Source organism: Tympanuchus pallidicinctus, unplaced genomic scaffold (genome assembly GCF_026119805.1).
Source record: "Tympanuchus pallidicinctus isolate F22 unplaced genomic scaffold, pur_lepc_1.0 scaffold15, whole genome shotgun sequence".
In the NCBI taxonomy this organism is placed as follows: Eukaryota; Metazoa; Chordata; class Aves; order Galliformes; family Phasianidae; genus Tympanuchus; species Tympanuchus pallidicinctus.
Window position 1 is genome coordinate 19,296,568 of NW_026294669.1, and position 19,977 is coordinate 19,316,544.

The following is a 19,977-nucleotide window of genomic DNA, read 5'->3' on the forward strand; positions in this document are numbered from 1 at the left end:
CGCGCCGCTCCCCCTCGGCAGGGGAAGGCAGGACCGGTAGCGCTGCCCCTTCCCCGCGGCCGCCCCGCCGCCGCCGCCGTCTTCCTCCCGCATCCCCCCGGGAGGACGGAGCGGCCGCCCGCCTCCTCCCGCGCCCAACGACGGAGGAGTCACCTTGACCGCCATGCTGCGCCGGCGAACGGGAGGAGGAGGAGGAGCCGCGCGCTTCTACCCACCCGCCGCGCCGCCGTGGGAGGCAGCGCCCGGCCCCGCCCCGCCCCGCCCGGCGGGCTCTCCGCGGCGCCCGGCCCGCCGCCGCTGCGCCCGGCGGCCCCGCGCCTCGAAATCCCGCGGCGGAGCAGGCGGTACCGGCCGGGGCCCGGCGGGCTCAAGCGGCCACCTGCCCAGCTCCGAGCCTCCGCGCCACGGGGTGTGGGGCCGCCGCCTAAGGGAAGGAGGCGCTCGCTCGAGTCCCGCGCCGTCGGGGGGGGAACTCCCGGCGGCGTCTGTCGCGGCCCAGGGAAATGGGAGGGCGCTTCGGCCGCGCCCCTCGGCGCGGCAGGGTAAGGGCAAGGGAGCGGCCGGGCACGCGGCAGTACGGCGCCTCACGGCTGCGAGGGTCGGAGCGGCTCGCGTGACCGTAAAGCTGAGCGGAACCCTCCGGGCCGAGGTAACGCAGACCGCCCGAGGGCAGCTCGGCGTCGCTACGGCGCTAGCAGAAGGGATTCTGAAGAAACCTGCCTGCTCGGCGAGCGCCAGCCGCCCCGCCGCTGCGCTCCATGGGGGGCGGTCCGGACCGGGAGGCAAAGCCGCCGACGCTCAGCGCGATCGCCCCCGGGGCCCCTGAGCCCGCCCGGCACCGAGGCAGGCGCGAGACCGAGGCACGCTCTACGCGCGCCCACCGCATCAGAGCAACCGCGCGACGGGGCTGCCCTGAGGGCGGGGCTATGCAAACGAGCACTCCTTAAAGGCTCCCACGGGGACAACGCGATCTTCGACATACAGCCGGGCATGCGCGCGCAGTCCCGAGCCTCGCCGAGCACAGCCGTTGGTTCTCCGCCGCTTTTGGGCGGGCGGAAGCGGAAGTGTGTGCGCGTGTTCTCATTTCCGTCGAGTGGGCGCGCGGCTTGATTCGTTCTGCCCGGGTGACTCGGTCGCCGCCGCCGGGAAATGGCGGGTGAGTCCTAAGCCGGGCCCAGCCGGCTCGCGGTCCACCTGCAGCTGCTGAGCGAGGCGGCGGGGAGCAGGGCTGGGTGTTGCCGTCGGCCTTCTCTTAGGGAGAGCGTCGCCCGGAGCGCGGACGGTGCCCCTCCCCTCGGCCGAGCCCGAGTTTGTGCCGGGCCGCAGACGGGAGCAGGGGCCCCTCGGTGGCCTTAACATCCTCAGCAGAGGAAGCGGAGCAAGAGCTCGGGCCCTGGGTGTCGGGTTGTGGGCTGGGCGGCCGCCGCCTTGAATTTGCTCTGCACCTGAGCCGTGTGGCGCGCCGTGTGCGGCTCTGTGCCCGCCTGGTTATTGATAGCGTTTCCGGCCTAACCTCATTCCGAGTAACTTGGAATGCGAGGAAGAACTTCTGATAATGCTGCTGGAATTGAAAGGCAGGATGGGTTTAACGCGCTTGCAAAATACCTTGATAGGTGACACAAGTTTTGTGCACTAGATTAGAATTTGGAAAACAGGGTAGCTGTAATTTCCTTCCTTCCTATCTTCTCTGGAAGGAAAGTAATGGCTAGATAATGGCTGGTAGCATTCCTCCCACAGTTCAGGAACACCTGAAATGCATTAACTCTTACTCAAATGTGGTATCTGCATATATTTTGGAAAACACTTTATAATGAGAAAACAGATTTACTTTAAAAAGTAGGCAGAATGAAAAGCTAGAACTTGCAGGAAGAACATTGCACTTTGAAATGAAGTCAGTGTTACGAAGTTGTTTCTTCTGTTCTTAAGAACCTTTTGTTAATACTTTACATGAGTTAGACTGACCCAGATTGTACATATCTAAACTCTTTCAAAAACTCTTTTTCTTTAGGACTTACTCCTATGGAGAAGAAACTGGCTGAATACAAATGTAACACAAACGAAGCAATTCAGCTAAAACTAGGTAATGTCAGTTTTTAATTATTGTGTGCTCAGAATATTTTAACATCTATTGAATATTAAAACCCTTATAATTAAATCTACCTAGGTTATAATATGTACTTATTAATATACAAACACAAGAACAGGAACACGTAGTCCAATTTTGTTGAGAATAGGAAAATGCAGCTACAGAAACTCAGGCTTGTACCTGCATAATAACATCAGCAATTTATGTTACTAGAGTGCATTGGAATTATGTCACCTTGTTCTTGAGTTATTAGTATGTTCTTTTAGTTTCTTCTTCTCTAGAACTTTTGCTACAATATAGTCTTAAGTATGCATCATATTTCTTTCGAGGAAATGATAAACACAATAAATAAAACTGGAAAGTGTTCTTTGGCTTGTTTTTTCCACCTCTCCCTCAACATCTAAACAACACAAGCCATTTTCAACAGTCTTTAAAATCTACATAGAAGTGCTACTCCCTATTTTTCAGAACTGTTTATTGTTTCCTATGGCTAACTTGCAAACTTGCTTACTACCACATCCAGAATACAAGCAGAATTACTGAACTCTTGTTGGACTGACTTATATCTGAAACTTACTTGTATTGGTAATTAATAAGAGAAAAATAGGTAATACAGCTATGCTTTTTTATCTTTCCAAGCCTTCAGCATTTTGTTTCCTTGAGCAGTACAAATAGCATCACTTATCCAGAAAGTAAAAATAATCAACTTTTTAAGCACTCTGAAGAACTCCTATTAACAGTTGGTTCTGCAAAACTTAAGACTTTTAAATGCATAATTGGCTTATGAGACAAAATGTTGTTCTTACCAAAACATGTCTTTGAGCTGCTAACCTGTGAGTCATTTCTCTTCCATTTAAACAATTGTTCAAATACTCATTCTGTGACTATTTATATATAATCTATATATCTAATGTTTTGATTTTCCTCTTCTGCCTTTCTAAAACTGAAGGAAAGGATGAAAAGTTATAGAATATATGAGTAAATTTTATCAAGACATTTGAGGACTCGCTCTATCAGTTTTCAGGGAGACTGCTTTTTTACTCGTTCCCATTACCTCATGTCACCTAAGATTTTCAATTTACTTTTTTCTTTTTGAGAGCGTAGTTTTGGGGGTTTTTTGTTTTTTGTTTTTTTAATCTTGCTACTTTGTCTCAACTGTGTTGCTTTCTGAATCTGTTTTTGAGAGGGCTGAGTTTCATCCTGTTATTAAGAACCTCTTCATTTATTTTACTCCCTGAATAACTTCATTAATGGAAAATCCTTTTTACTTCATCTCCAGTTCTACTGGGGTAAAACAGCAATGATGTTGTAATTTTATATTTTCTTAATTAAAAAAGAACACTTAATAGCACTTTAAGTCCTACAGCATTGCATGCACTTGTAACTCATTCTAAATTAGTATGTAACTGTTTTCTTGAGCTACCTATACCTCATTCATGGGGCTGAACAATCACATTAACACCTACGTGAAGAATTATATCCCTTCCAATTTTAGGTAGTTATTTTAACTACGAATTGAGAGGATATCTGGGAATTAAGTATTTCAGTCTTCTCTAAGTCTTCCTAGAAAATCCTACTTTAACTTCTGGTTTCCCTCACTAATCATAAATTTTGTGATGGAAGAACTTCAGTCACAGTTACTGTGCAGTAGCCACTGCTAACTCTGTAAGCATGAATAAAATACTTGTTTGCTGCATTACTGAGTGTGAATAGATGCTACTTTAGCAAATGCTTTCTTGTTACTAGCAAAGACCTCTAACACCAAGGGTTTGAAGAAAAATAAAAGTTGCGGGAGAATTGCTGATTATTTGGTAATATTGGTAAAAATACCAATATTAGTGTAGATTTGTATGTATCCATGCCAATTCTCCAAAATTGTAATGTGAATATTAATGCCCATAAACATTTCTCTGTTCATCATTCTGTGAAGACTCCCTACAATGAAGCGTTCTGAACTGCATGTGAGAGAAGAATGACAAAATGAGAAGGAAGCTTTGATTACATGATTGGTCTTGCTTACTGTAAGAATATCCAGCTGGGCTGTGTCCTTAGTGTTCACCACGAAGTGAAAGTCAGTCATTCAGGATATACATACGAAATCATATACGTCTGTGTCAATTTCTCCATTTTATTGTGCTTACTGATTTGATTTGAGGAAATAACGTGCATCTGATTTGCACAGTTTTTATTTTGTTTGTGTGCCAGCGTAACGTATGTTCATAACTGAAATTGTTTATAGTGAAAGAATGCGTGGACATCTAGCATAGAATTCCTGTGTGAACAAACTGAAGCTGATGACCTGGTTATGCTCTTTTTTTTCTTCTCAGTTCGCTTTCCTGAGGATTTGGAGGATGACAGCACAACATTTAATCCAGAGTATAGCCATCAAGTGTTTGGTGATGAGTAAGTTAAATTATTCAGAGTTAAATTAATAGGTCTTAAGGGTAATCTTGTTTCCGAATTGCTTTAAAAATAAATAAATAAAAAGAAAAAAGAAATAATGCTACCAAACTATTGTAAAGTGACATGGCAGTACTTCAGTTTTGTGATTTTATGGTTAAATAATGGCTTTGAATCCTAGCCTCTGGAGTTTTGGCCTTGTAGTCATTTTACATGGTATTTTAAAGGTACTAGCAGAGAACAAAATGCCTGGATTGCATGGTCAGAATTGCTCATTTCAGCTGCTATTGTGTTCAAGTCATCATTATAAGATTTGCAAGAATTAATAGTTCTTTATTAAAACTTTCACAGTAATGAGTGCCGAAACCAAAAAGTATCTGTCAACAGTATATCCTTTTATTTTATTTTTTTTTAATAACAATACACCATGGAACTTTTAATTACAGAAGACCATAGATATTAACTTAAACTCAATTTCTTGGCTGTTTCAGATCACTGATCGTTAAATATTTAACTCAGAGGTTTTCTCTACTAGAGATGATAGACTTCATATAAGTTAAATGTTCAGGGGATACACAAACTGTTTAGAAAAACAATGTAGTTTTCTCTCCAAGTATTTTTTCATTTGTATTGTAGGCAAGTTTGCCACTGCATCCCTAGTGCTAAAATGTCATTTAATATTTTTAGGAGAGCAGTAGTAAACACTCTGGCTGTAGCCAGAAAGAAAAGGAAAGTCCACATGCACTTAACTCTGGACTACTTATTTTTCTTAATTTACAATTCCTTTAAAAAACATTCTAAGTACTTAGAGCAGGATGCGCTATCTGTATTAATTATACCTATACTGATATAGGTACAATAATTAAATGTAATAAAATCAGTTGCACTACTGCATGTCTGCAGCTGTCATTGAGAGTCATTGCACTTCTCATAATGGCAGAACTCTCCAATCTGTCGGTGTAGTGAATGTGCACACTTTTATTCTGGCGTTTCAAACTTCAAATTAGCGATGTGTTACCACAAGAAAAGATCAGGTTTTATTAAAAAAAAAAAAAAAGGAAAAACGCAATAGTTTCTGCTTTTTTTTTTTTTTACCTGAAAATAAATTAGTAGTGTAGTGTTTATATTCAGGAAACATTTTTTTTTTTCCAGAATATTTAAAATAAATAGAGCATCTCTTCCATAGTTATTTTTAACTTGATTCTAATAATACTGTTCACTAGAAACATACTTGTTGCTACGACTTGTATCTGGGTATATTATACAGTATGGCTTGCAGTAGTATGTTCCAAAACTTTACACTGCTATACTAAGTTTTAGCAAGCGTTGTTTATCAATTTGTGTTAATATTAGTGAATTTAAGACAATGATGAACATAAATGCAAGATTAGTTATTTCAAGTATCTTTGAGTTATTGCCATAAATATACAGTTGCTGTCTTACTGAGTTCAGGGACGTGTTCTGTTTCTCCCTAGAGGAGCAAATTTACTAATAAGAACAATGTAAGGCATTATCTCTGTCTGTATAGCATACATCCAGCTTGATTCTCTTTGATTATTAAAAGGTTTAGTACACCTCACTTGGAAGGAGGATGTGGATTTAAAGTCTTAAATACTGTGGTTTGAATATTTTGCAATGAAACTCATTTAGAGGTCTGACTGTGCTTTTTTCCTTCCTCAGTGAAGTTGCCTTTGGCTACAAGGGACTGAAGATTCTCTTATACTATATTGCTGGTAACCTGTCAACTCTCTTCCGCATTGAATATACATCTAAAGTTAATGAGAAGTTTGACTGTGTGGAGGTAAAGACAGAGCCAGACTTGTACTTATTGGGAAAGCTTTATGGGGACAAACCTTCTAGGGCTACTTATTGCCCTTCCAAACATGTTACATTAAAAATAAAGCTTCCTATTGTGCTAACCAGAAAAAAAACCATAGAACTTATTTATATATTTTCTCATTGTTCTTTCTTTTGACTCTACTACTGCCATCAAAATTGTACCAAACGAAAAAAAAAGTCTATTTTCATGCTAGTTGTCTCCAGGAGAGCTAGTGGTTTAATTCCTATTTAAGAGACTACATTAGGAAAGAAAAATGAATTTTTCGGAGTAGATTCTGGTGCATTAAGAAAATTGAATATCATAATTGAATATCATCTGAGATTTACTTAGTTATAGGCAAGGAAAAAATGATTTATTTTGAAAAGAGCTGTTAATAAGGTGATTGGTGAATCTTCACAATATTCTGTAGTGTGAAGTGGTCGTACGTTTGCACTGACTTCAAATTACTTTGCCCAAGAAATCTATTCTCGTCAAGAGTAAACATCTTTATGATTTAAAGTTCATATTTCAAATTCATCAGAGTTTATTTAAATGCTTTCAAGGAAAAGGCTTTCTAAACAAAAATTGAAATGACTGTGTTAAATTAGTTTTACAGGTTTTTGTTTCTGTGTTCTGAAGCTGCGTTAGAATATAGTTAGTTCAACAGGCTAAGTGCCTGGACATGTCTGAAATACTTCTGAGGCTAGGGCAGCCTACCTTAAGAGTGAAAGGTCATGTTCTTCAATGTTTGTAAGGTTTTTAGAAGTAAAGAAAAAAGGAAAGCCAGTTGGTTAAGTGATAACCATATTAAAATCAAACAGACCACCTCTCCTTCCAGCCTTTCACCAACATAATTTCAAAATCACGTCACAGTGGGAATCCACACCTCAACATATTTGTATTGACATGCTATTTTCCGCACAAATAAAGCCATTTTTCTTATCTGGAAGTATAAACAAAGTAAATGGGCCCTAAGTTTACACTGCAACTATTTCCATTGCTCAGAATCCTTCCTACTTTCAGGCTCAGTATTGCCTCTATTGAATTATTTTTCAATTGCATAATGGAGTGATAGGGACAAGAAAGAATATCCATTTGAGCTAGCTTCCAGATAGTTTTCTGCAGGCTGTGGCTGAAGAACTTTCACTGTGCTTCCCCTGATATCACTAACAGACTGTGTGTCCTAATAAGCTGCTCATGGGACTATATCTGATCTACTGCAGGGGGAAAAAAAGATACAGCAGCCAGACTTGTTCTGCCATTTATATTTGCTATTTAACTACCTTAAATTATTAACAATTTGCAGAGATGAAAATAAGCACAGTGTTAATTTAAATGCGTATTACCATTTACTTTTCTAAGCTAACTGTTTAGTTGCTTAGGTCATTTGGGTTAATCATATTAATGCATGAACTATAAATGCTATGCATGACAGATAATCTTTGTGCTTCAAATAAATGATGTTCAGGAAAGGACATAAGTCTCTGCTTTGAACAAACTGGTTACAAGTGAGAATTGAGCTTTAATGCTGTTTAGTTATTCATACTCTTGCATTTTGTATCTAAAAGCCCACGCAGGCCATTTGACCCCATAGTATTAGCTGTTTTTCCAAGGTCTCTTAACCAGGCATATTTACATATCTTAATATGTTCTCTATGAAGATGCTTCTATACTGCACTAGTGGGGAAGGCTCAGCGAAGTCTTGTCATGTTTTGAACAGATGTATGTTCTTCTTTGGCACTTCATTTAATGAAAATAGACAGAATTTATCCATTGGGTGGCGTCAATTCTTTTAAACATCTGTAGAGAGGCTGCTTTCTTCTGGTATAAATGCGAATAGCATTGACCTCTGAATTGCTAGCTGCTTTCAGATTTGCAGCTGTACAAGTAGCTTCCTTTTCTTCCAGTTTTCATGATGGAGTGAGGGAAAGTATTTCACTAACCTCTGAAACAATCTTTACTATCCACGTGTTATCGTGCTTTGCAGCTGATCTGATATATTTGTTTTAACTCAAGTTAATGAAAGTGCAATTTTAATATTGGATATACTTTAACACTGCAGATGATTCCACTGCTCCTCACTGGCGTTAATATTTATAATTGGTAGAAAAGCTCAGCTTTCAAACGTATTTCTATGGTAACTTTTAAGTGAACGCACCACTTTGAAATAGCATGATAACATACACAAATGTGGTAACTGCCTATTAGTATTATTATATTAATATTATCCAGAGTCATGTAACGTAATGTACGAAGAGATCCTGATGGCTCAATTAGTCCTACTACAAAACAGGTTACAAGTCCTTACTGTGTTCCCTATCTTCATCTCATATGATTTCCTTAGGAAGGTAATACATACTGGTGCTTGGAAGTCTTGTTTTAATTGTGGATTATTTTACATATCTTTTGCAGATGTGCAAAATGAAAGTCACTAGCAGTGATTTCCTCTGACTTCATCACAGGGCAGGATTAAGATCTGTGTAAATACACTTGCAGTCTGAAAGAAAGATGAGCATTTCTGAAATGCTGTGCTCCTTACAAATACTCATTCTTGTTAACGTATATAATTCAGTGATTCAGCAAAACATGGCTCACTTTCTGTTACGCAGTTACATTATGAAATGCAAAGCAGATACATTAAGCTAGCATTGCTCGAAGATGAACAGAAAGGGGCCTTTGTTTTGAGAACAAAATTGATGTAAAGGCTGTAGACATTTTCACTGCGTTGTTATAGCAAGTATTGTAGAGCTATATCTTAATCGCTTTATAGTGCTCTCTACAAATATAAATATAAATGTTGGTAGTACCAAACCATTAAGAATAAAACTTGTTTGTGCTGAACCACATCCATCTTTCTCTATACTAAAAATGTAACTGCATGATGAAGTGCTATTCATTTGCAGGTGCATTGCCTCTACTTAAGGAAGGATGGTTGAAAGGACAGGAATTAGTAGCATGTTGTATTAGCCTTTTGTAGTGTATTTTGTTCTAAGCATCTTAATTTCCCTGTTTTGAATGCTAAGTAGCGAGGGTCTTGGTTTCAAACTAATACCCATCATGCACATAAACGGTGTGAAAGAGCTGCTTAGTAAGTTAACACAAAGTGTTCTTGTGTCAGTCCTTGTGGAAATAGATACAATACAAACATTACAGCTGAACTCACCGCAAACTCCATTAAGTAAAAACCTGGATTCATTGTCCAGAGGAAAGTTTGAATTGAATGTAAGCTCATTTTGTTGAATGTAATGTCAGGCTTTTAGGGGCTGTATTGAGGAGTACTGTTTTGTTAAGTTGAGACCAATTCATTAAGTTTTATTGCCTGGTGAGAAGCAGTAATACGTTATTGTGAAACTTCATCAAATATTCATGGTTAAAAAGAAGTAGTAAATGTATTCAATCAAGTGGTCTTTTTGGGGTCTGAAAAGGATTATGAAGTCTGCTCAGCTGATAGTCTGTAACTTTCAGTTTGGTTAACTGAAAAGGGTAATTTTGATCTCTGAATTTAATGTTGGTGTCAGAATATTTCTTCCCTCTCTGCTAAGTTAAATTTTACACGTCAGAATTATTAACCATATTTCTAAATTGTATTTTTTATTTTGTCAGCTTTGTTTTCAAAATATTCTTTGATTAGAGTACAAGCAAGCATTTCCAGCACAGACACATAAGGATGCAAGAGTGGTGCTAGCTGTCACTTTCTTGTTTGGGAGCTACCATTTTTTAGTCTTTGTTCCTTTTTCTCCACTCAGTTCCGTACCCCCTAATACCAGTTATGGTGTTTGTTTGGGAATCCCAGTTCCACAAGAGTGCGTGCAGCATGGTCACAGAGGTTTGCTGGACGAAAAGCCTGAGCTACCAATTTTATTGCATTTTTCAGAAACTAATGTTTCATCCAACGAACTAGGAAAACAAGAATATTGTTCCTAGTGCTTGATTGAATCCACAGCTTCCTTCCTTATCTTGCTGATATTCCTTGTGTTCCTTCACACCGAATTTTTATTAGAATAGTTATCAACCCTCTTCGATTTTGCTTAGACAAATTAACAGTCACTAAATGTAAACGTGTTCAGGAACTTATTTATGCTGTAACTACTAGCTTTTGAATACTGATAATGGCTCGACTGACCCTTTTGTGTCTCTTCAGTTATCCTTTATCTGCTCAAAGGTCTGAACAACAGGAATATTTGTCTTTTTTAAAGTTACTGATAGGCCATAGCATTCCTTTTTATATTCATCTCTAATAGCAAAATGATGACTTTGCTGTCTTTTTAATCTTCTGCTGATCCCGCCCTGTTTTGTATTCCCCAGGCAGATGATGTTGAAAGTAAAATTAGAGAAATTATTCCTCCTGGCTTTTGTACAAATACAGATGACTTTGTCTCTCTGTTGGAAAAGGAGGTCAACTTTAAGCCCTTTGGAATGCTGCTACACACATATTCTGTTCATAATGAGGAAGCTGGTGAAGACATTGCATATCAGATATATAAGGTATGAAAAATAAGTGAAACTTCATAAGCAAGCAAATTAAAGTTTATTTTGCAGCAAGGCACCTTCTGTAATGTTCAACATATATATATATATAAATATATATATATATGTATTTACATATACATATATAAATATTATCATTTGACCAACTTATTGGTTAGAAGCATGCTTTTTTTTTTTTTGTATGGGGGGAAGTAATTCGGTTTTGCAGATATTTTTTTTTTCCTTTTGCATCTGTGATAGGTTTCACCTGACTTCTCCTGGCTTTTTCCCTAGGCTGACATGACGTGTCCAGGCTTTCGAGAATATCATGAAAGGCTTCAGACATTCTTGATGTGGTTTATTGAAACTGCTAGCTTTATTGATGTAGATGATGAAAGATGGAACTACTTTATAGTGTAAGTACAGTTCTAAAGCAACAGTGGACCTTATTACCTCCACAAAGCCTGCATTTTAATTGTGGCTGGCCAATTATTGGAGCAGTATAATGATATTTTTCCCAGGAAAGAAAAACCATTGTTTATCAGGCTTGAGTTTTCCTCCATTATACTTTGGGGAACCTTGAGAATAGAGCTGAATTAAATGCTGTTGTCCGTTAGAGCCCTGAATGTAGGCTTAAACAGTAAAATGAGCTTTGCCTGTGTTTTCTTTTACTTGCCACCTATTCATCTTTATAATAGGCAAGTGCACTGAAGTGCTGTAAAGAGGTCTGATTTATCCAAGTTGCTGCACACCAATTAAGTGAATTGTACATTCAGAACATAGCAGGTGTACCCATTGGGCCCTCACAGAGTAGCTTGCTGACACTGAAAATTCAGTTGGAGAATGGAAAAGAAAATGGACACTGCATGGGAGCGCGACTGTAATTGACCTGCTTGGCTTTCTGTTTTATCTGCAGATTTGAGAAGTATAATAAGGATGGAGCTACGCTCTTTGCGACCGTGGGCTACATGACAGTCTATAATTACTATGTGTACCCAGACAAAACCCGGCCACGTGTAAGGTAATTGGCGGTGTAACTCGTGCCTTGCCTTTTATTTCAGAAGAGGGAACTGCTGAAGTTCCCAATACTTGTTTATAATGGTGTTGATTTGTTTTAAAAAAATCCCCATTATTAGTTGGCTACGCACTGATTTATTTCATTGTTCCCTTCTTGAAGCAGAGGGAATTGCACACAAGTTTTGAATATTTAGCAGTTCTAAGATTCTGTAAGAATTATGTTTCAACATTAAGACTGATGCATGTGTTTTAAAAAAACTTAGTTTTTATGCCTTTACACTGCAATGTTTGCAAAAGCATGCATTTGAACTGAAATATCAATACATTCCTTTGTCTGTAGCCAGATGCTGATCTTGCCACCATTCCAAGGAGAAGGCCATGGTGCTCAGCTTCTCGAAACAGTTCATAGATACTATATGTCTTCTCCTACAGTACTTGATATAACAGGTATATGTTAAATTTCTAACTCATTTCACCTGTTTGGTCACATTCAGACACTGCTAGCCCACAAGCCAGCTTTCATGTTCACTTGTTAGAATTAAATGGCCTTTTGAAGGTTTAGCTTCAGCTCAGTTCAGGATTAACAGTGCCCTATTTTACAGAAGAACTGTATATAATGTAGCTCCTTAAATCCTCTACTTAGAGAACAGCACACCAGGAAAATTCAATCCCTAGCATGCATGGATTACCAGCTAATTAGCCATTTTATTGTGAGATATACAGCTGAGTTTGCCAGGAGATCAAGCTTTGTCAGATTCCTTGTTCAACTAGTTCCTATTAGCCAAAACTCAAAACTGAGAAAAATCTGAAATAGTGTTTTAACACGTATGTAAGCCAAAAGTCAACAGACAAAAATCTGCACAGGAGTTGTGCTCCATGAGCATGCACTACTGACTGAATGCACCCCTCATGTTAGAGATGAGCCAATAAATACATGAAAGTGAAAATTTAATGGAAGAATGGGGGGGGGGGGAGAGGGTACACACATCTTAAAAATATAGCATTAAAATGGTTAGAATCATGACATCTGTCCTGTAGTTTAAAGTCCAATATAGGAAGAAATACAGTTTAAAAACATAAATTGACTAATCTAAGGTCTTCTAAGACCTCATCTCAAAAAGAAGAGAAAGACGTTCTATTCCTCTACCCTCCAAAAAACTAATTAAAATGCATTACAACACTTGCTTTCTTCATAGTATCACTGCAGGATAATCCTAACGCAGGGTAATCTACCTTGTAATTTTAATCCAATTCATAGAAACCTAAAGAAGCATAACTTCCTTTATGCAGTAGGAAGTCTTATTCATTGTGTGATTTTTATCCTTTTTTTCCACTAATACTATAAAGCTTTACATAGCTTTTATAACTGAGAATAAACAGTCTTAAATATAGTACTATGTAAATCATATGACACGTTCATGGCTCAGTGCCTTTAATGCAAATTTGTAGCAAACAGCAAATTTGCACTAAAGTAACTCTTTGGATTAAAACAGGAGGAAGCTTGCAATATTCTACATGGCACTGAAGTTATGTAATCTTACACTTCTGCAAGATAATTTATTGTCATTCTGATAGAAAGTCAGGCTTGGCAATCTTGATAATGGACCAAATTCATACTTACATATCCGCTAAAGTTGTTAAGTAAAGCCTTTCCTCTCTTCAGAATGATTAGAATTTCAACTTCCTTAAAGAAACTAATGCCTAAAAAAATAAAGTATTTCAGACTTGAACATTTGCAATGGATACTTTGTCCCAACTACCAACTCATAATCCTAGTTGACACAAGTGAAATGTATGTTGGCAGTGCTTACCATACAGAAACTGCCTCATCTTTCTTCTAACTAATTTGAATGAAAAGGAGCAGAATAAATGAATCTCAGTACAGCCTCTTCAATCTCTTTTGCAGAATACGTGCTGTAAGTTTTGCCACACAAGATTATTGCACTCATGTGCAAATCTTTTTTACTGATGCAGTCCTAGGCAGTCTGCAACCCAAAGAACAAATTGCTGGTTGTGCAGTGCTGCATATACTAGGACCAAAACTTATATGCTACTCCTTTCTCTTTGTAACATACTAGCTTTTGATCATTCTTAAACCGCAAATGTCAACTACATAAAATAGTCCTCATCTTGAGGAAAAGGGGGAGAAAATGAATGAAAAGCACAGCTGGAATATAGGCTGTTCAACAATAAATTGAACAGAAAAATAAAGGTAGGGTAGAGCATGACCTGTTCCTCACTTGTAGTAAACCTGTCCAAACTATAAAGTGGTGATTAAGTCTATTTGCAGCATTGTAACATTTCCTTTTCTGTAGTTCATAGGTGGGAACAAAGTTGCAAATAGGACTATGTTGATGATCACTGAAGCTAGTTCTTGATTTTGTTGTTTTGGTTTTTTTTTTAATAAAGCTACAGTTTTGATAGCAATGCTGCTGTTTCAAGCAAGACGGAAGTAACTTCAAATTACCTTCAGCTTTTATTTCAGTCTTTATCCACATAGTTTGTCGTACAATAATTACGATGCTCTGATCTGCTATAGAATAGAGGGAACATACAAGAAAAAAGGGTTTATGTTTTGAACTGTATTCAACTTGTTTTGTCAGTCTCTTGGAAACGTGTATAATACTGTACACAGTACAATTTAACTTACATTGTCATACATTTAAAACTTTGATAGCAGTACTTATGATTAAGCACAGCTATTTATACATGATGAATGTTGCATCTGGTCTCGTCTTCCACAGCTTTTGTAATTGCATACCAGAAATGAAGAAACAAATAATTCTTATATTAACTATGTGCTCTTATAATTTTTTTTCTAGCTGAAGATCCATCTGAAAACTACATAAAGCTAAGAGACTTTGTTCTTGTAAAGCTCTGTCAAGACTTGCTTTGCTTTTCCCCAGGAAAGTTAATGCAAGGCTTCAGCCAAGAAATGGTAATGGAAGCTCAACAGAAGCTGAAAATAAATAAGGTATTAAAACTGAACAGTGGTAGTTGGACCTATTCTTATCAAGCTAGTACAACGTAGGGGTGGAGACTTGGAGTTTACATACTGTGGTTTATTTCAACAGATTTCTACAGCGTATCTGAAAGTGAAGAAATTGCTTAAGATTTTAAGTAAATGCCTTCTTGTTTTCCATCTAATGCTGTTGATGTAACAGAACCTGAAATATTCCAATTTCAAGTGTCAGTTTCCATTTCTTCAGGTATATCTATATAAATAGCCACTGTTGTTCTGAGAACACAGAATACTAAGGTAGTAATGCTAGCACTGCTACTGAGGCAGCTCTAAATGTTTGAAGGACTAAACTGTTAAACTGAACAATTAAACTGATAATTGTCCAAGTGATTAAACTCATTAGTAAGCTCTTCATTTAAAAATACATGAATGTGTTTTTTATGAAAGTGTTGAATGAGGATTGCAGAGGAAAAACCTTATTCAAATATATTCATTAAAATGTTATTGTTTGTATAAGAGAAGTAAACCAGCAGCCTTCTGTACCTGAGATGTTACACCTGAAAGGATAATTAAGTTTATTTTTTAATACAATCTAAAGATGGATTAGTATAGCAAACCATTTTATTTTTAACCCTGTTGCTCAGCAAAGTAGTTGATGTTAAGTTCAGTTTAAGCGTTATAACAGTTCATAGTAATACAGTAGAAACATCAATCTGTTTCCTTTCCAGATGTCATAGTTGCTGATCAGTGTTCCAAAGTCACTTCAATTTTCCACATACTGATTCCTTTGTTATCTTCCTAGTAAAAAGAAACATTTAAATATTCTTTCATTCTCATTTTTAGCATTTCCAGAGGACCTTGTGAAGAGCAATAAGTATGTCAAGATTATTAATATTAGTACAGGAGGTACTATGTAGTAATTAATTGCTTAATGTTACTCTAGTTCCAGTTCTTCAGCTCTTTGGATTACTTTTGGACTCTGACTTCTGGACTTTCTGCCATTCATTTATAGCAGATCCTTGAAGCACCTTCACAGACACTGCAACATTTTGAGAGATTACACACTAGCTGTACTGGAATAAATTATTTTTTGAGGAGTAACTAGAACATTTGTTCATTTAACCCACTGCTAAGGAGGATCAGGCTGATTGAGGCTTTGTTGGTATCTGACTGATATCTGATAAGCTGAAGAGTTACTCAAAGTGGAGAAATACTGTGATACTACTGCTGAATGACCTCTTTACTCAGACATGTTCTTTATTCTCCTTTTTGTTCACTAGCAACACACAAGGAGAGTTTATGAAATTCTCCGATTGCGTGCAACAGATATGGGTGATGCAGAACAATCCAGAAGCTACCGGTTGGATGTTAAAAGAAGGCTGATTGGCCCCTATAAGGTATGTGACTTATGTATCATTTAATACTTACTTCAAGGCTAATTATACCTGATTTTACTTCCATTTCCATAAATGTAGTTGATGCCAATTATGTTGCCAATCAACTACTATTAGTTATGCAGCATTCAGCTGACATACACAGATGCAGAGAACATTCATTCGTGGCTGTACCAAAGATCTTGTTTGACTCCTGTTACTTGCCCAATTCCAGCAGAAATTTATTACTCTTACGGTACCTAGCTACAAGTGGCATTAAATCCAGTTAGAGCAAAGGGAAGGGAGAGGGGAGGGAAGTCACTTTCTTGGAAAGATTGAGAGTATCTTAAATACATAAACCACAAACTTAGAAGTGAGGGTTAAATGCTATAAATTTACACTAGAAAACTAGGTATAGTTTAGATTCCTGTTCTGCTCATTAACTAGGTCTAACAGAGCAGCTTGGTAACCTAGCCATGTCTGTACAGTACTCCCTGTAGATGGGATATGATCTCAACAGTGAAGTTGAATCAAATACTCAACTTAGTGCAGAGTTACTTTCTTATTTCCTGCCCAGTATGCTTTTGAGAATCTACTTGCTACACGTTGCATTAACTGATCCTCTAAGATTAGGGGTGTGTGTGTGTATATGTATGTGTATCTATAGTGTATGTATGTATCTCCTAGTTTCTAATGACATGAGTCTCTATATTGATTGCAAAAACCCACAAGCCTAGGTTCAGTGCTGTAACTAGCATGTTAGCTACTCTGCAATTAAGTAATCACCAAGCAACCCAAAACCTGGTTGGAAAAGTTTCACAAAGTATCAGAAGTATCTTGATTAGCTTGCAAGCCTCCCTAAAGCAGCACTTATCCTGTTATACCAAAATAGCAGAACTTTGATTGTACTCATGTTGGACTTAGGGGGTCTGTTAGCAGAAATGAGAACTCAGCGCTGCATTAAACACTTGGCTGATCTGGAGATAACACCGTGTCATGCTGAGTGACAGGATCCTAATCAAAACACTTTCTATTCTCTTTTGTGAGTGTCTTGTCTCATTTACTAAATTTCACTCGCTGTCCACTACAAATAAGGCCTTGATTTTTCATCCAACAGGACTGTCACATGTCCTCAGCATGTAATTCAGCTTAATATTTGGAGGAAATCTAAAATGCCATAAGCAGCTTCAAATCTAGTGCTTCTAATAATTGTTTTCACTTTAGTCTTTGCATGTAATAAATACATTGAGTAAAAACTTTACAGATATTGTACTGCTAGATATGATATTTGTCTTCTAAAATTTTAGAGTATTCTATTGCTTTAAATATTTCACTTTTTCAACCACAGTTCTCTTCTAAAGATTGATCAAAACAGCCAGCGCCCTTCTTTCCCTGATTTTTTTTTTTTTAGGTTTTAAGTTTCATATTCTAAACTATGGTCATCTTGTTTATGATTGTTCTGCCTAGTGAATGGCTTACATGCTAATTTTTAACAGTTTCACAAAAAAATCTTATGCTCCTGTTTTTAAAAAAAATAGAATAAAACTTGCCAGAAATGCAGCTGAACTTTCAATATGTAGTAATTTGGGGGAGAAAGCAACCTTTTATAAAGAATTGGCAATATTACAGCACTTTTAATGCTTGTGTCATGTAAACACAACTCTTTTATAAAGCACTTGATAACTTCATTTGAATTGTATTGTACAGGTACAGTACAATTCTAAATTCTTAATATCTTCCACTATTAACAGTGGTCCTGCATCTTAGAGCTATTTCCTGACTAACTTGCAGAAATAGAGAAAAATTTTGAAATGAGTCTTCAGCTTGCCAAGTGATTGGTAATACAGAAACTGTGGAGCTTTAACAGAAGAGGTTTCCTAGTTAAACTGTTAGTGGATTTTTCTCTGTTTTTATTATTTTTTAAAGCACTAAGGACTTCATGAAGACCTAGATATTGAAATGGAATAAATTCAGTAAAATACTGTACTCTTCACTGTTCCTTATGTTCAAATTACTGTTTATTTAATTGCTTAGAAAAAGCAGAGAGAACTTGCCAAGATGAGAAGGTGCTTAAGACCAGAGGAGCTGACAAATCAGTTGAACCAAATAGACCTAAACATGCAACATGAACAGTTAGAAGAGAGCTTCCAGCAACTTGTTTCGGATTACCGAAGAGTCCTAGAACGACTTGCACAAGCATGAGGATTTGACCTGTACAGGAAACTTGCAGATTTCTGCACAGTGTTATGAAGCACATCCTTAATTGCCACTTAACTGCAACAACAAAAAAAAAACCAACCTTGTGACGTTTTAATCACATTAAGGGTGCATTGTGTTTCTGTGCATTTTGAATATTTTCTATTTTAGTGCTGTAGATTTAAAAATGTTGTTCTTCAAGTTTGGGAGCACTTATTGCTGAAATAAACTGTAGATTCTCAGATCAATAACACATAAATTGTTTGAATTTTTTAACCTTTCTGTTTTGCCTCAGGACTTAACAGATATCCAAGTAGCAAGTTAGTACATGATTGTATATATTTATACTGCAACTGTTCTAAATTTCTCCTAACTCCATCCTACTCAGACAGTTTCACTTGGGCCCTACAGTAATACTGTTTAAGCCTGGGCATTCTTGAACACATGAACATGTTACAAGACTAGTTCTTTGGACTGACTGGCATGCATCTGGAGTACAGGCTCTTTACGTGTTCTGAGAAGAGGATCCTGCTGCCACCAGCTATTAGGACCTGATCTACTTCAGATTCTACAGGGGGTAGTCTTAGGCATATTTTTTTTTTTTACCTTTTTTTTTTTTTTACCAACCACCCCTCCATGAATTTACAGGTTCATGTTTAAGAAAAAATACTTTACAATTGGAGAAGCAAACAAGGCTTTGTATTGATTCCAAAAGCACTTTCCTTACCTAATGTAAGAAACTTACAAATCTGTAGGAAGCCAGTGCTTTTATATAGTTCCCTTACTTTGTGAATTCAAATATATTCTTTTTAGAATTTTCACTCTTCTGCCTAGGATATCTTATGATATGTGGTTCATCTACTGTAGTGTCACAAACTATTACAGTTATTAATCATAAAATCACAGAATGGTTGGGGTTGGAATGGACCTCTAAGATCACCTAGTTTCAACCCTCTTGCTATAGGCAGGGACATCTCCCTCTAGACCAGGTTGCTCAAAGCCCCATATCTATTGATTTTACATTACTAGTCCTTCGTTCAACAACCAGAAAGATTGCAATCAAACCACAAGTTCTATCTGTTAAAACGTTTCACTTACAAAAGGCTATAAGCCACAAAGTTGGAAGTATTTGAAACTGTGAGACTAGGAGGTCTGTGCAATTAGTTGAAATGGAAGGCTATTACACAGAACAGGACAGATTTAAGTCCCACTCATGCAGAACATACTAGCTGCCACTATATTGGCTTATATCTCTGGAGGGAATATCATAAGGATGGGCTGGCCTCCCCATCACTCAAATCTTCCTACAGCTTAAAAAGATAAACAATACATATACTAGTACTCAAACTACTCGTTTAAATAAGTTTACCATGTTCTTTGTTCCTTGAGCTAAAAGCCTGCAGAAATGGGCTTTGCCAGAAATGAGACTACAGATGCTGTATGAGCCTCCTTTTAGACCTACAAACACGTGTGAAAAGGATCACTGATCTAACAATTCCTGCATTTCCGTGTTCAAAATAGTCTTGCTTCTCGAGTCTAGAGAAACAAAGAGCAAACAAAAAAATCTTTCATTCTTCGAAGTTCATTGCAAATACAAGAATTGCACCCAAACTGAAGGAAATTCAGGTAATAACAAATGAAGGCAAGTCCTTGGGAG

General features: G+C 38.0%; 2 protein-coding genes across 5 annotated transcripts in view; one reads left to right on the top strand and one right to left on the bottom strand.

Moving 5' to 3' along the window:
• Window positions 1–1,099, bottom strand: part of SLC25A12 (solute carrier family 25 member 12) — a 46,538-nt gene extending 45,439 nt beyond the window's left edge. Inside the window, exon 1 of one of the 2 annotated variants that reach the window (XM_052674652.1) lies at window positions 1,016–1,099. In XM_052674652.1, coding sequence (XP_052530612.1) covers window positions 1,016–1,084 — 69 coding nt within the window. In that variant the 5' untranslated portion in view covers window positions 1,085–1,099. Of the gene's footprint in view, window positions 1–153; window positions 222–1,015 lie in introns of those variants that run through there. The other variant, XM_052674649.1, reaches the window with a different exon arrangement.
• HAT1 (histone acetyltransferase 1) lies at window positions 154–18,565 on the top strand. Of its 3 annotated transcripts, none has more exons than XM_052674667.1 (11): window positions 154–542; window positions 2,009–2,080; window positions 4,414–4,489; window positions 6,167–6,287; window positions 10,611–10,790; window positions 11,067–11,188; window positions 11,689–11,793; window positions 12,130–12,236; window positions 14,612–14,763; window positions 16,032–16,148; window positions 18,159–18,565. In XM_052674667.1, the coding sequence occupies exons 1-11, from the start codon at window positions 164–166 to the stop codon at window positions 18,324–18,326; spliced, it is 1,599 nt and encodes a 532-aa protein (XP_052530627.1). In that variant the 5' UTR covers window positions 154–163; the 3' UTR covers window positions 18,327–18,565. The 3 variants fall into 3 exon arrangements, with proteins under 3 accessions (XP_052530627.1, XP_052530624.1, XP_052530625.1); XM_052674664.1 differs by lacking the exon at window positions 154–542 and adding an exon at window positions 1,037–1,156; XM_052674665.1 differs by lacking the exons at window positions 154–542; window positions 18,159–18,565 and adding exons at window positions 1,037–1,156; window positions 17,536–18,134.
• The last annotated feature ends 1,412 nt before the right edge of the window (window positions 18,566–19,977 follow it).